The sequence below is a fragment of the Morone saxatilis genome, unplaced genomic scaffold (genome assembly GCF_004916995.1).
Source record: "Morone saxatilis isolate NCDOM2014 unplaced genomic scaffold, NCSU_SB_2.0 Contig23, whole genome shotgun sequence".
Classification (NCBI taxonomy): Eukaryota; Metazoa; Chordata; class Actinopteri; family Moronidae; genus Morone; species Morone saxatilis.
The window spans coordinates 6,070,941-6,088,207 of NW_023339796.1; the positions used below are offsets into that span (position 1 = coordinate 6,070,941).

A 17,267-nucleotide genomic window follows, 5' to 3' on the forward strand; every position below is an offset into this window, starting at 1 on the left:
CAGCATCATTAGACATTAATTAAAGCTTGCAGTGCTATCCATTGACAGTGATGGCTTAATAAAAGAGAGTGCATTTGCCCACTGTAAATCAAAACACTGAATATAAAAATAATGTCAGAAATGTCGTCGTGGAGAAAGAGCTCTATTCTGTGTCAGCAAGGGACTCTTTCATTTTGTTTGTTCAAGGAAGAGCACTATCAGCCAATTCATACCACTCACCAATTCGCCCTGGAAAGTTTCAGACCGCCAATGCTTTACTCTCAAGAGCAAACTCTCTAATTGGATTCAGCCCCGCAGCACGTGTTATTTCTATTGCCTCCTTAAAGATGTGCTGGAGTTTCTCAAGGAGGCTGTTTATGGTGATTCTCATTCAGGACCACAATCAGTAGGGCTCTTGAAGTTGCCATTGACCCGTCTGCCGCGGCTCCGTGGAGGGAGGGCCTCGCCAAGTGCCACTTGATGACAGGGGCTTCGACCTGTACGATCGGCAACCCCGTTGTTGTTGCCTGCCTCCCACACTTAACTGCCGCTGGGACGACTGCCTCTCTTAAATGCCGTTGATCAAAGGCTTGTCCGGCATTTGGCATAAAGCTCCATTGGAAAAGGCAGGCGAGCGGGGCAACAGTAATGGAGGGAGAGAGCATGTCACCGCATACAGCTCTGCATTCCACGCTTGACCCTGCTGTAGCCTATTAAGAGTGCAGACAGTGCTGTTGGTGCACCCCACCAGAGTACTGACACATCTAGCAGAGTTCAGATGCAATTGTGCTGCTGCATGCATGTGTCTGTGTGTGTGAGCAGTTACTGTGTGAAGTCAGGGACTTCTGTGCTCAGCCACTTCAGTCCCTTTCAGTCTCCTAGTCAATCAAACTGTCAGTCAGCCTTTCATTCTCATTATACCCATCATAATATTTAGCATTGTTTCATGTACATATTTAAGTGGATATGCATATGATTTATAAAGACCGACATGGTTTGATGAGGCGGAACGTTACCGAAAGTTCTCTATAAAGAACTAGAAAGATTTTAAAAAAGTAAACTTTCTCATCCAATTTTAAGTTAAAGTTTAAGTTTTTTCCTGATGTCAGTGCTAATGGTTCATTCACAGTCGAAGTCGTGGCGCGACTATGCTAATGTAATTGTTTAGTTGCTGAGTTGAGACAGTGTGCATAATTATCCACAGCATCATAAGACACACTGTCAAACAAAAAATATCAACCTGACATGCAACACACAAGATGTAAGTGTTACTTTTTTGCCTCTCTTTTTCATCATTGTTATTATTCTTTGGTTATAAGCAGTGCTGGAGGGAGAATTAAGATTAAAATGTTCTTTAAATATGATCAACAAAATGCTTATTAAAATGGACTAAAAATACAGTAACAAAAGCAAAATAACTCTTTATGGGAATATAATTATTGTGCATTATATGACAGGATTACTGTTACTGTAAAATAAACGTAAATGTATGCAGCTTTTAAATGTTGTCGTTGACTAAGATGGTTTAAATTGCTTTTTACTTTGGGTAGATTAATCTGTAACAACATCATATTTTAGGAAATGATCCTATGTTTTGTATGTGAAATATTGATCTGAGAAGTATTAAGTATTAACAACTTCCAATAAATTCAGTGGGGTACAAAGTACAATATTTCCCTCTGCAGTGGAATAGATGTATGAAGGAACACAGAATGGATATACTAAAGTTAAGCTCCTCCAAATTGTACCTATGTGCAGTATTTGAGCAAATGTACTTATCCACCACTGGTTATAACAAGGTTTTTTCAAAAACATCTCATTTGGAAACCCAACATAACTTAAATAAAAAGTTCACAAACACCCACCCCGTTGGCTGTGCTGACAGCCTGGTAGTAGATGCTGTAGCTCTTCTGAGGCAGCAGAGGGGCATTCCAGTAGCCGTTGTAGGTCTTGTTGTCCCCCACAGTGAAGGGCTGAGGTGAGTGGATGCCTGCGGCGGGGAACTGAGCAGTGAAGTAGTACTGGGAGTTTAGGAGCGTGGCATTCTGGAAGTGAATGGGAACTGGGTAGCAGCGCAGGATTTCTGCTGTGCCTCGTGCTCTGCGTGGACGTTCCTCCTCCACCACCACCTGGTACGCACTGCAAACACAGGACACAAACGGAATGAACAGATTCCAACGGGCCAAACAGGCACTTGCAGAATACTGTTGGCAATGCAGGCAATTCTCTGTTTTGCCTGTTAGTGTTAGAGCAAGTAAAAAAAAAAAAGCCTATTTATGAATGGCACAGGAAGGCATGCTGAAAGCTCCAAATCTCCGAGTACACCAAGTCTCTAGAAATCATTCTTTATTTAGACATGAGATGGAAGAGATTTTTTTTAAATGCATTTCTCATCCAGCCATTTTAGATTTGCTATTAAAAGTTTTTAAATCTACGTACTATGATATAGTGCATTATCTTGTCAGTGCTCATGTCAGTATGCATTATGAAAACCAAGAATATTTGTGAGCATTTAGTGTTTAGGCAGAGTTTCCTTCATCCTACATCTTTGTGCATGAAGTCAATAGAAACCAAGATGAACTTTTACCATGTAGAAAAGATGTGAAAAAAAAGCACAAAAAGTAACATTTTAAAAACTTTCTATGATTTCTTTTGGTAAATATAAGTTAGAAAAACAAGCTGCAAGCTTAAAGCTGGAATCGATTTGTTTAAGCAGCGCTATGGATGGGGTGAAGCAGTTATAGGAAAAGTAAGAATGTGAAACTTTAAGCAATAACGTCACTAGACTTTGTCAATGAAAGAATTACGTAAAAAAGGTAGAAACTGTGTTATTGTATAAGTAGAAAATGCATTAAAGAGTAGAGAATGCGGAAAAGTGTACTCAAATGAATGTACATTTTGACAACTGTGGTCATTAACAAGTTATTTTTCTTAAATAACCAAATAACCATCCATTACAAATCCACATGCTTATCTAAGTGAACAGGATAGACTCAAAAATACAATGCAAGATAAATGAGCAGTGACACAGGACAGGGCCTGACGCTATTTGCATTTTCATTATTCAACAACTGAAAAGGTTAACGGCTCTTTCCATTTCCTCTCCACCCGAGCCTTGTGTTTAGTTAGATCAAAACTGCAGCCTTCTGTGCCTCTGACAGAGATGTTATTGTCTCTGAGCCGGCCACTTAGCTTGAGGGGGAGACTGACTGTCTTATAGACGTTCATGTTAGTATGCATCTCGCATCCACCTGTTAAATCTATTGAGTCGCTGAGTGACAAAGAGTCTGTTTACAGCTGCCACAGAGAATAACCAGCCATGATTGGAGACCAGCGTTCCATTTCCAAGAGTCATGCAAACAACAAGTTATTATTACAGAAAACTGCTCGATGAATGAATGTATGAAAAATGTATGAATGTATGAATACTATGATGTGACATGCCCTGGTTCACTATTGAAAAGCCGATCTATGATTTTAGCACATTTTTTACAATTGGGGGATATGTTTACAAATATAGTTATTAATAAATATTTTGCACTATGTTGAACATTTTATTTAATTCTACCATGTGGATGTTTTTTTTTTTTTTACTATTTTTGAACAGTGGTTCATTTTGTTTGTATCATGCACATGCACGAGGATGCACAAACAAGCAATATGCAACATTATTCTGCTGACCGATAGCTGGCAAACATGGATGTAAACGGTGTATAATTTACATAGTTGAAAAAAATCTGCTTTTTAAATGAGGAAGGAAATGCATTTGACTTGTTTGTTACACCTAAGGCAAACAAAAAAAACACTAAGGCACCATTTACACCAGTTATTGACATTAAACCTGTATCTGAATACAATGACAACTAAACCATGCATTTACACCTAGTATGAATAAGCTTTCTCCTTATCTTGATTCTGCCCATTGATTCTGGATCTCAATATGCAAATTAGTAATGTCATTAATGGAGCGAAGCCTGCGAGCTAGCTCAAACTCGAAGCCTCGCTGGATTACACACATGAACATGCCTTATTTCGCATAATCAGCTAACCAAGCCCCGCCTCCCGTCCCAATACTTGCCCCGGGCTATTTAAAAACTGACGGAGATTTCCGCAGGCCCCCCCTCTCCTTCTGCCCTTCTGTCAATGCCCTGCAATGTTCTAGTATTGGGCTGCTTGGGCCTGGCTGCCTCGTGGCGCAGGCTATTGGCCTGTCCTGCTTGCGCACTGCTAAAGCCCCCACCACCACCCCAGCAATCCACCTTGTAGCCGCGTCCGCAAGCTGCGGCCGTGTTAGAAGTGTTTATTTATGCATCACTTTCCCAATTATTTCTTTATGTAAATCGGTATCTGCGGGCGAGTTGATTGGAAGCCGTCGGGATCTTTTCCTATACTGCTTTAAATAAACATTTCCAAACGTGAGTTGGCCTTAACTGAAAAGTTGTTTTGTTGGAGGGAAGGAACGCGGATGAGTTCTAAAAAAAAAAGACAGTTCTGAACATTCTTTCTGATTTTCATCGGGACATTTCTTTCTTCAGAATCCAGCAGTACACTTTTCTCAGCAAGGTTTAAGGCTAGTATTAAGAGCTCGTCTGTTGCGATCGGCAGCCACGACGCGCCGGCAGCCTTGCTGTCCTCCCCATGGTACATCAGCTTAAGCCCTTGGTTCCGCCCATGGGACCCTGGTCTTCCGTTCACCGCTTTTTCCTTGCCTTTGATAGGTACTGACCAATCTTCAGAGCCAGGCCAACAACCCCCACGGACCTTTCAGTTTTGGAGGAATGGCTCTGAAACCCAGTCGTTTCGAGCCATCTCACATTTTGGTTCACAATTTGGCCCTTGTCAAAGTCGCTCAAATCCTCACACTGCCCATTTTTCCTGCTTCTAACACAACTTGAGGACAAAATGTTCACTTGCTGCCTGATATATCCCACCCACTGACAGGTTCCATGATAACGAGTGATAACAATCAGTGCTATCCCCTTCACCTGTCAGTGGTCATAATATTATGGCTGATCGATGTTACTGCATCTACTGCACATGTAGCAGAACGAGGCAGAATTAGACGAGATCCGATCACAATGCAATCTAAAACGCTTCCTGATCACAATACATTCAGCATGCAGTTCCACCATAAACATGCTTTTTTTTTTTATTGGATCTGTAAACAGGTGTAAATGGGTAACACATGTAAACAGGACTTGTTTGCCTACAGAAATATTCCACAGGGCATCTTTAATTGTCATCTTATAGCTTTTTCTTCACCCTCACAAGATATCAATAAGATTTACATTACACCAATTTCCCGTGTGCAAAGAAGAGACCAACTGTGCTGAACGCAGATTGAACGCAGAACTGAATATGAATACATATAAATATAATAAATAAATAAATTATGTACATGTCCTTAGTTTGCATTCTTAAAATAGTATGCCAATTTATTAGTCTGTTCTATGCTGCTTGCAACAATTTCCGTCACTGTGAAGGAAATGGTGTCTATCTAATCATTCATTTAATTGTACCATGCCAAATAAAAATAACAATGGGTAAGACTTCGGTGGATGTAGAGCTTGGGTGACCCTGAGCATTTTCCCTTAGAACACATTATTTAGAACAAGAAGAAAAAACATCTTTGTCAAAAGAAATCTGCACTGTAGAGGCTGTACTCTTAAGCTGTATAGTCGCAGTACAAACAGCCCTGGAGATGATCAATTGTTCCCCGCGGTTGGTACTGGATGATTAAGTGTCCCCTTGTGTGTACAGCATGTGCTCTTTAACCCTACAGTTTATCATAAGGTGCTTGCAGTGTCATTAGAAAATCCCCCTTTGCTCTTGGTGGGTGTGTCCCAATTCCTCAGAGCTCTCCCATTTAATGCTGGGTTGGGAGGTGATGAAATATCTAATCCTGCTGAGAGTCTGCAGGAGAAATCAGCCTTTAATTACTGTAGCCTATTGAGAGCAGAGGTCAAAGGGCAGGTGGAGATGGTACATGGGGGCCTCTTAAGTAGCTGCAGAGTGGCAGAGAAGAGTGATGAGGAGCTTCAGCCAAAAACACTGTGGATCTGATGTGAGCTAAATGGAACAAGTATTTAAAATTGTATCCGCTGTCAATCATATTACAGTACCCATTAGGTTTAACAGATTAAAAAAATAGGATATATCATAAATCATTTATTTTAGAAATCAGCTATGTCTAGTATAAATTACGGCCACAATAACTATGTATTTGTTTTTGCTTTGCTATAGCAATGTACACTTATTCACAGAGTGCCCATATTGGTACTCTATATTCCGAATCAATCTGCAGATAGTGAATAAAAACAAAAACTGGCCCCCCCCCCCGGGTGGCTCCTTATGATATGATGATGTGGCTGTGCCATGACTTAATGATAGACACAGTGTGAATAGGACTTCCTTTCCTCAGGCAAAATACTAAGTGCCAAAGGCTATGAGGCTCCAAGGGTAAGAACTCTTGTAATGTGGAAATCTGAATCACTGCTTCCCTTCCACAGAATATTCTCTCAACAAGAAACCAAAAAACTACCTCACAATAAATTTGCAATTTAATAAAAATATTTGGTTCGTCTTTGTAAGTGATAGCAACAATAATACCCACTTTACTGGTTTCCCATAAAACATTTTTCAGCCGTAACATGCTGTATGCCTATAAAATATTTAAAGAAGCATCCTTCCTTGGTGTTATACACATATACTATTTTCACTTCTACTGCTTATAAAATATAAAACAGAAAGAGTTTTGCGTTGGCAATTTAAAAATGCCATTATTCTCTCTTTTTTTTCTGTAATTACTGCTGTCATGATAATGTGCCTTCGAGCAGCTGACACCTTGTCACCTCATACTGAGTTCACAATTTACATTATGAGTCATTTTGACATACCAGAGTCATTTAGTCATATTCTTGATTTAGTATGGCATGAACAAGCAACAAAGAAACAAACAACAAACAACAGATGAACAACAACTGGTTGATAGCACGAACAAACAATCCTTAATATTTGATGTTTCATGTCATCTGATGCCAACCAGACAATTATTACTTGCAATCATATTGATGATGACAATTTACGACAATTTAAGTAGCAATACCACAGTATTACACGTATTACACTTCATTACATGTGAAAATCCTGTATTCAATATGTTACTTCAGTACAAACGTACAAGCACTCATTATGCAGAATGACCCCTGTCACTGTTACAGTATTATTTGTTTGTTGTACTGTTGCATAATTATGTAAACAGTACTTTAATGTTGTAGTTGGTCAAGCTGGAACTAATTTGAACTTCTTTATACAACAATCCATCATAATTTATATATCATATTATTGGCATATTATTATTAATCTCAAAGGTAACTATAGCTATTAGATAACTGTAGTGCAATAAAAAATAGGGGGAATAAAAACCTACAGAAATGTAATGAAGTAGAAGTATTAAATAGCATAAAATAGACCTACTCAAACTACATGTACCGTCAACAATTTTACAGTATTTCCATCAACTGAAACTGTACTTTGTTTCTACTGTACTGTGTTTGTCTATTTAATTTAATAAATATGTCCGGTAAAACCTGTTCTATTAGCAATGTTCTTGAGTCAATCTACGATGTTGTGATGAACCGGTTCAGCTAAATGACCTGCTAACAGCCAACTCAATCTTCACAAACACACAGATTTAAAGGAAACCTCAAGAGAGGAAACCCACAGTTCACACCACGTGCCTCTGTGAGAGATGCGTAATTGTATTTAATTCCAAAACTGCTGAAATCCTCGACTTCTCTCCCTGAGCAGAAGATGGAAAGACAAGGAGAGAAAGAACAATGAAGGGAGAACTGTACGAGAAGAACGGCATAAGCTGTTAAAAGTGGTCTGCCAGAGGGGCCGGCAGGGCAGACCTGTATTCCTGCAGCAGCGGTGCAACCTGAGCTGACACCAATTAGGCCTCCTCCTGCCTTGCTGCCCGATAGATTTCAGCTCTGCCGCCATGTGACGCCAACCAATTATGGCGGATTGACTCGGAATCGACTGGATTGTGACCTGAAACTCAGATTTATTTTTCATGTGGGCTGATAGGGGGAGAACTCCAGGCTGTTTGAGCAGATGAGGGAAGGTGTATGGGGAGCATTTCAATCACTCTCTCTAATGCCAATCGGTTGGCTCTATATGCCTATATGCCTGATTTAAGAGCGGTTGTAAGTAACACACTTCTCCTGACCCAGCATCCTTCCTCCATGAGTCTGTCTTCTTACTCTTTATATTTCCCTAGTGTCCATTAAGCTATAAAGCAAACAAATTAAAAGGTGCCATATATTACATTTGCCATTAAATCGTAAAAAGCACTGAGTTGTGTCACGTTTAGGCACAGCTATTAGCACTTCCTATGTCGTGATCAAAGAAAGTTAGTGCTTATTTTAGGACTGTAGAAAATCACTTAACTGATTTCAGGCCATGGTTGAACACAGATAATCTGATGCTACAGGGTAGAAACCACACTGGAACTCAGTTCCTCAATATGCTACTTACAATGCCGGAAACCGCTGTATTTTATAGCTTTTTCTGTTTATGTATATGTGTGCGAGCTTGGCTCAAGGCAAAGGTTATGGCAGGAAAAGAGAGAAGGGCTGATTTAGAGGTTTGAATGATAAGGAAAGCATCTCAAATCATTTATTTCTGCAGAAGCATGTAAACATTTATTTTGATGCTACGGAGTGAGGAGGCGTCTTCTGGCCCTGACGAGGGGCCATTGCAAACATTAGTTAAACACGACATGACTGATAGACAGTTCACTAATCCTCTTAAAGGAACAGTGTCCCCTCTGGTAAAAATTGTTCCCGGCTACGCGTCTCGTCCCCAGAGATTAGAAGCCAAATCCAAGTTGGAAATGTTATACCGATTAGCAATTACACAAATATGAAAAACTGACTGCCTCCCTCAGCAGTGACAACGTCTGCCCAGATCTATCTGAAATATGATTTCAGCATGACTGCAGGATGCTGAAGTGAAACGGACATTTGTCGTCTGTTATGTCTTGATTTTTTCATGAACCGGCGCTATCGTGTGATCTTCCAGTGCGCTCCCCTTCCTGTAATACAGCAAAACATCTGCTGTTTGAAACTCAAATGTCTGGAGCTCTATTACCTCCCAAACTCAATCAGCGTGCAAGATTGCGTTATCAAATCAAGCTTCATGCTGCTCTGCTCTGCAGTGCTGTGGATCAGTCTTCTCCCTTGTCAAATCCCTATTTCATAGGGGCTTTAAAACTGATTTCATAAAGTGTTCAATTTCAAAATGTGCTACCCACCACTCTAGAAAAGTGATGGCTACTCTTGCAACATGAGCGGTAACCCAAAATTAAATCTAACTATGGTGTGAAGTCCTTATTTCACAAAATGCTAACTCTTCAATAGACTGGATCAGCTGTGTTTCCATGTTTTTGACTTCAGGGACTAATTCCAGTACTGCAGGTCAAGAAACAGTTTGCAAAGAAACATCTCTTTATATGTGCCTCAACTGAGAATGTCACTTAGTCATGCATCTAAACTCTCTAACCCAAAATTAATTAGAGATGTTGTTATGTTTTTAGCAAAATTCAGATGAGTAAATTTATCATTATTGGCTAGACAGCAGATCCCAACAGACCGACTAACTCAACTCCTCTGAATGGAAGCTACTTTATAGTCACCTTAGATTTTCAAAGGCATCGCGTGTCACTTGAGGTGGATGTGGAAAACACCTTCAAAAGCTTGCCAGTATCTCGTCTTAGGCCTGCATCATAATCTCTCCTGTTTGCTGCCCTCTGCCACCTCCTTTCTTTTGCAATTCATATTTTTTGAGACATCGGGCACACACATGAAGGCCTTTATGTCCTGCGAGATTTAAGAGAAGGGAGGAGGTGGGGAAAGAAATGTGTACCTGAAAACCCCCAAAGTTTAGATGTGGAAAAGCTCTGCTGTGATCAAAGGATGCCTCAATTCGTTATGAGGTGTAGTTATGCCATGTGCTGAACTCCACTGATGAATAGTGATGAATGTTTTTTAATGGATTATCTCGTTAAGCATATATGATCCTTAAAAACAAAATGTCTATACCAAAACACATTATTGAATAATAAACAAGCTAATTAACACTGACTGTATGTACATCTAAAACGGATTAGATGACAATCAACATATTTAGGCTGATAGTTGTGTCTGAGCTCAGCCAAACGGAATGAAGTGGGTCTAAAGTTTATATCTCCAAAGACAAATCTCTTTCATCTGGTCGTGAGGTGAGCGTGCCTTCCAACAGTAAACAAAAGAGGAGCCCAGCATGCTAATTAATAGAAGCTCCGATTCACGACACTCTGTTAATTATAATTAGGGGTTTGTAATTAGCCCACTGAAAGAATGGCAGCCTGAGTAAGGCCTTCTGAATTGTACCTGCGAGAAGATTAAAAAACGATCACTGTCTTTCTTGCTCAGGCCTCTGCATTTGGCGCTGGGGCATTAATCTGGGCAGCTGCACATACGGTAAACATGAGTTGACAAGCCTGACTAAAGATCTCAGGGCTGTAATCTTTAAAGGACTCAGATGAGATGATAGTGTAAAATTGAGTTTTACAGCGGGCATAAGTGTTTAGCTCTCCTCATATGAAGAAGGTAATCCACTCTCTTGTGGTCCTGGTTGCTGAAACCGTTTTTAACACAACTCATAAAATAGACTTTTCTTTAATAATGTAATGGCCAATTCACTACGCGCTGCTAACTCCCACTGTTGGCCTATAAGATGTAGAAAGACTTTAATATACATTGAGTTGAGAGCTTCCATTTTCCTTCAATGAAGGAGCTACACTATAAGAGTCTATCAGACACCAAAAACCAACCAACAGAAGCTGCTCTAATTAACACCATCCCTTACTGGCTTCCCACTGCTGATGGGGCACTCCAGCCAAGCCAGAAGTACCTTAACTGGGGATTGCTTGTCAAATGTTTATTTGTTTGTGCCCAAAGGCAGCAAGTTAAAGTTAAATTTGAGAGATGAGCAGATCAATACCACACTCATACCTGTACATTAAATATGAACATACATTAGTCTACAAGCACCACAAAAAACTAACTTATTAAGTTAATATTATATTATATTATATATTATATTATAAAATTATAAAATGTTCTCATATTTCAAAATATTTCTTTACTGTGTAGAGACTTACTTCTATACTGTATATACTGTATCTGATCTATAGTGTATTCATATCATACCTTCAGATGTTCATTCTGTATATCTGCACTATATATTTGCCCAATTGCAACTGCCCAGATGATCTACTGTTCATACTGTATATACTGTATGTAATGTACTCATATCTACCCCTTACAGTTTAGTCACTCATATGCAGCAAAATTTTAATTTAAAATTATTACTTATGTTAATAGAATTTATCTGAATAAAGTAACTTCAATGAATCTTCTTTATAGAAATGTTACCACTTAAATTTAAGTTAAGTTTTCTTCCACTAAAGCAATGTATTACATTACATTGATGTAAAGTCAACTTAAAGAAAATGAGTCAGTGGAACAAACTATATATCACCAATACTTAAAATACTGCAGACATTTAAGTTCACTCAACAAAACTGAGTTATTACTACAACAATTGGCTTTTGAGTTGGGTTTAATTCAAAGGAATGAGTGACTCAAAATTGGAGGATTAAGTTGTGTTAGCTTGATCTTTTATTACGATATGCTGTTAGAATTTAATGTAAGGCTGCTTACTTAAAAACTGTAAATGCTGCATCAACTGAATAGTGGTACAGCTCAATAACTAATACTAACAAAAAGATGATCAGCAGCCAGAATCTTGCAGTCGCCTTGTTTAAACCGGAATGACAACTCTTGCCCAACAACTTGGCATTTAAACCGGACAGCTATACTGCTTCCCTCATAAATGACTAATACGAGCAGCATCAAAGAGACAGAATTTCTTCATTCCTCAAAAGCCCTTGGTGGTGCGGGGTGGGTAGCCCGGTACATAAAAGACACGTAAAGGAAAGAGATCCTGAAGCTAGCCTTGGCTGCTCTGGGTTTTGTTCTCATCTTCAAAGGCTATGCTTCTTTTTCACAGGATCAAAATCCACAAACAAATAAAGCTCAGAAAATTAGATAAGGTACTTTATTCCCTGGAAACATTCCTTCACGGTGGGGTATGGATAAATACAAGCTCTTTGATAATTTTTTGTTGCTGATGGTGGTTCCTGGTGTTATAATATGCTGTTTTGTTGTTTTACTCTGTGTTGTCCTTATTGTAAAAGCCTACCTTACAGGTGCACCTCTGCTTTGGGCAGGTTTAAGCAGTACAGTGACTGTGCTGTCTGTTTGGTTCAGAGAGGTCTCCTGGTCATACGCCGGCATGGAAGGAGCTAAGGAGAAAACCAAACAGAGAGGGGTTTAACTACACTGCAAAGCAAAGTTCAGATTTGGTCAACATCAAGTCGTCTGGTATATATTGAGTCATTCAGCTCGGCAGTAAAAAGAAAAAAAGCAAAGCCAGTTTTCTCACTTTTACCCTGAGCACTTACTGCTTTTTGCCTTTATAGCAACATAATTTAATCATTGGGTACAGCAATAAAAAACGGAGTTAAACATTTGCTGCTGTCACAAAAGTGTTCACAGAATGTGGCTGAAAGGAAGTATTCATGGTAGTGCACATGTATCAGGGTAAGAAACTACAGAAAGTAAGAAAAACTGCCAAATAGCTTCATGGTCATCATCTAAATCAATTCCAGTTTTCATTAAGTACGACCAGCGACGGTTTATGGAAAACTAAAAGCACAATTTGTCTTTGGCCAATCAGACAATTCTGCTAAATCTAATGTAATAGCCAGACTAAGTAGCACTGAATTAATTTACCAAAACCCCATAGCTGGTTTAGTGATATAAGGTATTCAAGCTCACATGTACAGAGGACGGTATTAGTGGACTTTTCTTGTTCAATTTAACGTGCTAGAAAGTAGATGGACAGAATTTATCCTTTGAAACAAAAGAATAATATCAGTAGAGGAAAACCAGTGCTGTCTAACTTTGGGTGAGTTAGACTTTTCATTCACACATTAGGACAAAAAGACCTCCAGCGGCGGTGAGTGGTAAACTATTTACTCGCCATCATCCACACACTAACTGGCCATGCTGTTGAACCTTCTGACCTGAAATCTTGGTGGTGAACTGGGTGATGACAGGGGGGCCGTAGCCCTTGGCTGTGCTGGCGCGGAGGGTGAAGGAGTACGTGGAGCCTGGGTAGAGGCCTGTGAACATGTGGGTGGTCTCGTTGCCCAGCTTCACGACCTTCCCACTCTGGTTGGAGAGGTCCAGCTCAGGGTCAAAGGAGCTCACCGCCTTGTAGGAGATCTAGGAAGGAAGAAAATTAATATTCTGATAGTGGCCTCTTGTACTTCACACTCTCTCTTCAGCTGAGGAGGATTTGTATTCATTCAATGAAAACGTTTTATGTTGGAGGCATCCAAGTGGCTCAGCAAGCTAAGCATTTACTGTACTTACTGTGCTGAGGTCTTCTATCCCACTCGTGGAGAGTTATGCATTTTTTTCTATCTCTCCCCCATCTGTACTACCTAGTAATACCAAAAGCTAAAAAGCAATTTAAAAAAAAGTCTCAATGAAGCTCAATTAGATATACTGAATGCAATGCACTACAATAGCTCTGGAGCAATTATGGGTGGACAATTTGTCTCACAATATTATGAAATAATATTTTATCCATTATCAATATAAATCATGGTATGGCAAATATATGCAAGGTTAAATGTAAACTCAGGTTTACTGTGTGCTATTGATGCATTGCATCAGATGACAATTAGTTATGTAAAACAAAACCTCAATAATTCTTCGTGCTAATTTTAAGCAGAATTAAAGTGAAGTAAAATTCCTGGAACACTTTTGGATGAATTGCAATGAAATTAGGTACAGGCATTTATGTTCCCCAAAGGGTGAACTGTAATAACTCTGATAGTCTGTTAACTTTCAATCTGGTACCATCAGTCAAAATTTTTATTTGCCAAATACTTTGGTTTATGACCAAATATCTGCAAAACTAATGACATATCACCAACCTCAGCTGTACTTTGTGTTTAGAGCTAATTAGCAAACATTAGCTGCTGACATGCTAAACCAACATAGTGAACATGGTAAACATTACTCCTGCTTCACATTAGCATTGTGATTATGAGCATGTAAGCATGTTGACATTTAGCATTTATCTGAGCTAAGTATAGCCTCACAGAACTACTTGCTTGGCTGAAGACACACTGTTGTTATTTGCTTTGAATAAATTAACTTGGACAACATAATTTTGTACAACAATGCCATGATATGATCACATTACCATATCATATTGAATGATCTGGCAAACTATTGGAAACACATTGCATACTGAGTCCAAAACAACAACACATAGGTTTTAAATTGGTTTCTTTGTCTTCTCAGTAAAGCCAAATGCCACAGAGCAATCTTTAAAAAGTGTTATGTAGAGAAAAGGAGCTCTTACTTTATGTGTGAGCTTTTGACCTTATGTCAACAAGGCTTTATGCTGGCATTTCCAAAATTAGTGAGGTACAAAGGTCTATGGCGAGGAGCTGTCTCATAACGGTGCTTCGATTCTACTGTAAAAGCAGAGGTACATAATATTTTTCAACCAAAGCTGATGCAGGCTTGTGGTTTCAAGGAGAGACGAAATGCACTTAATGCATTAATAAACACAGGGAGCTCTGGAGGGAAGCATTAAGGTGAGTGTTTTTGCTAATATCCATTTTGAATAACTGTAAAGTCCCACTTTAAGAAAATGCCTTTGCTCGTAAAGGAAAACCTCCATTATAATTCCAATTAAGGAACACAAAGGGAGTTAGGAGTGCTGCATAATTTGTGTCCATCAAGTTTTGAAATGCTTCGAGGCCTTCTCATTTAGTCTTTGTCTGTGAAATGAGTCTGTGATGCCAAATCCTATATCATAACATTTCAGGGAGAGGAATTTGAAATGGCTTGTCAACACTGGGCACATGGACAGGTTTTTACAATTATAATGGAACTAACGGGAAAAATAATAGAAAAATAAAGATATTATAACTAATATTATAATTCAGGATTACTTACGGGTAACTCTTACTTGACTTGATATATTAAGCTTTTTAAATTGCATTGGTTTACATTTTTCTATCTGAGGGAGGTAAATGTCAAATTTATGAAGCATTCATAAAATTTGAATGCCTGTATAATCTCTGGCATCTTTATTTGTATAATAATGAAGAAAGCCAATAACTGTTCAAGAAAGTCACGATAAGAAAACCCTCCTAAACTCTGCTTAACATTTTCATTTGAAGAAGTTAATAGTACCTTTGGTTTTTTAAAATGCTATTTACTTTTAATAATAGTGGCTATTTCCTTAAAATGGATGCAGAGCTTTTATTTACCTCAGCCTCACTATGATAAACAAAATGCTACATCACATCACACATCACAATTAATCAGTATTGCTAAATATGGCTGATGAAACAAGGATTAATTGAAAATCTGCTGTATACCGTTTTAAATAGATGCTGGCTCATGTCTGTCTGAAAGGTTGCCAATAAAATAGCATTCACGGAGCTTGGTCAAAAAGGAATGGAGCTGAAATCTCTTTGATATCAGGTCTTGTCAGACATATTTCACTTTGAGTCCTTTGATAAAGTCAAATCAAAGCAAGGTCCTGACTTGTAAGAAGCAACTTCTGGGGAATATCAGCAGAATATATTGTAGGTTACTTTCTTAAACCAGAGTCAGACTGTAGCGGTGTGAGGGAAACACACCTGGAGCAAGCTGCTGGCTTGCTAGACTTCCACATCTGTCACCCTGCTTAAGACAGGATGAGATGAATATTAATACTCTTTCTTACTCTAAAATAAGACCTGTAATTCTACATGATGTTGGGGAAACTATAATGATTCTTTACTGTATCATAAAACCACATTACCATACTGTTAAGGCTCTCCAGACAGAGACAGAGAGCTGCAGCGTACGAATATAATAGCCTGCAGTGGATATTTTATAAGTGAAACACATTTGCCTCAACATAAATATGAGTGAACCTGAAAAGCGGAAATGCAAACCACGCCATTTGCTCCGAATGCTTTTCCTTGTACCATGAAATTTTAAAAAGATAAACAACTGAAACATGTTGCTCTAAAAGTGATTAAGCGTGCGTATAGCAACCATTTTTACGGACATTGTTTTCCTGCACCTCTAAGTGCACAAGACACAACACTGCACTACGCACACTTGAATGAACAGGGCCTTGTTGTGATTCTTCAGGACTTTCATGGTTAGATTGAAATGTCTCTGTGCCGCAACGAGAATATCTGTTTCATATTTCATCCGCCTCAGTCACCTGCCAGCATGGCAATGGATAGAGCAACCTACACAATGACCCTGATCGCATCGCTTTTACTATTCAATCTACTACGTATGAGAAACAGCCCTGTCAATGATTGCTAACCTAGTCAAAATATCAAGCGTGAGCAAACGGTGACAAGAGGGAGAATCAACAGAGGAGAATCAATCTGTGGGAAAGGCTGGAGGATTACTTCCACCTTAAGCTGGTTAAGATCAATGTGTACATTTACCCTGTGTGTGTGGAGAGACTGTTTCTATTATTCAAGACTCAATGCAGCTCCTGGACAAAGCTGGCAGGGGCTGTGTAGCCTTATGTCAACATTTGCTCGCCGCAGAATCGTGATATGTGGTCCAGGTGTGTTTCAGAGATTGTATTTTCTTTAGAGGTCGTACATGTGTTGAAGGACAGAAGATGGTGGCAGTTTACAGTGGATTCTGTATCAGTAAAACCATGAACAACGGTGAAACAAACTCGGTGGTACTTTATAAAGAAGGCTAAAAAACAAGCTAAGCTTATTGCGAAACTTTGGCTTGAGTGAACCTGACAATTTGATCCAGGTTTAAGCTGTTCCACAATTAGAGCTAGGCTGGCATAATAATTAATTAAACCCATCCTGCTCTATTCTGCTGTCAGCTCTGTTTATAATCGTGTTAAATTTTCAGTTAAAGTCCAGTCAATAAATTAGTTTTATATTTTTAACAGGAGTGCTAAAAGGAAGCTAACATGTCCAAGAGGGAGTATGATAAAAACTTAAAAAAGGAGCCTAGCAAAGTAATTTATTTTATGATAATTCTAAAGAGCTGCGCAGTTAACACTTGTTAAGAATAAGTTGAACCGGGGTCATCCCTATGTTCCCC

General features: G+C 39.0%; 1 protein-coding gene across 6 annotated transcripts in view; it reads right to left on the reverse strand.

Moving 5' to 3' along the window:
- The window catches only part of LOC118334671 (receptor-type tyrosine-protein phosphatase mu-like), a 162,745-nt gene that overhangs the window by 59,440 nt on the left and 86,038 nt on the right, over window positions 1-17,267 (reverse strand). For all 6 annotated transcript variants that reach the window (XM_035670694.1, XM_035670698.1, XM_035670697.1 and 3 more), the window contains exons 10-12: window positions 13,178-13,379; window positions 12,292-12,394; window positions 1,845-2,118 (exon numbers count right to left, since the gene is read on the reverse strand). In XM_035670694.1, coding sequence (XP_035526587.1) covers window positions 1,845-2,118; window positions 12,292-12,394; window positions 13,178-13,379 — 579 coding nt within the window. The remainder of the gene's footprint in view (window positions 1-1,844; window positions 2,119-12,291; window positions 12,395-13,177; window positions 13,380-17,267) is intronic.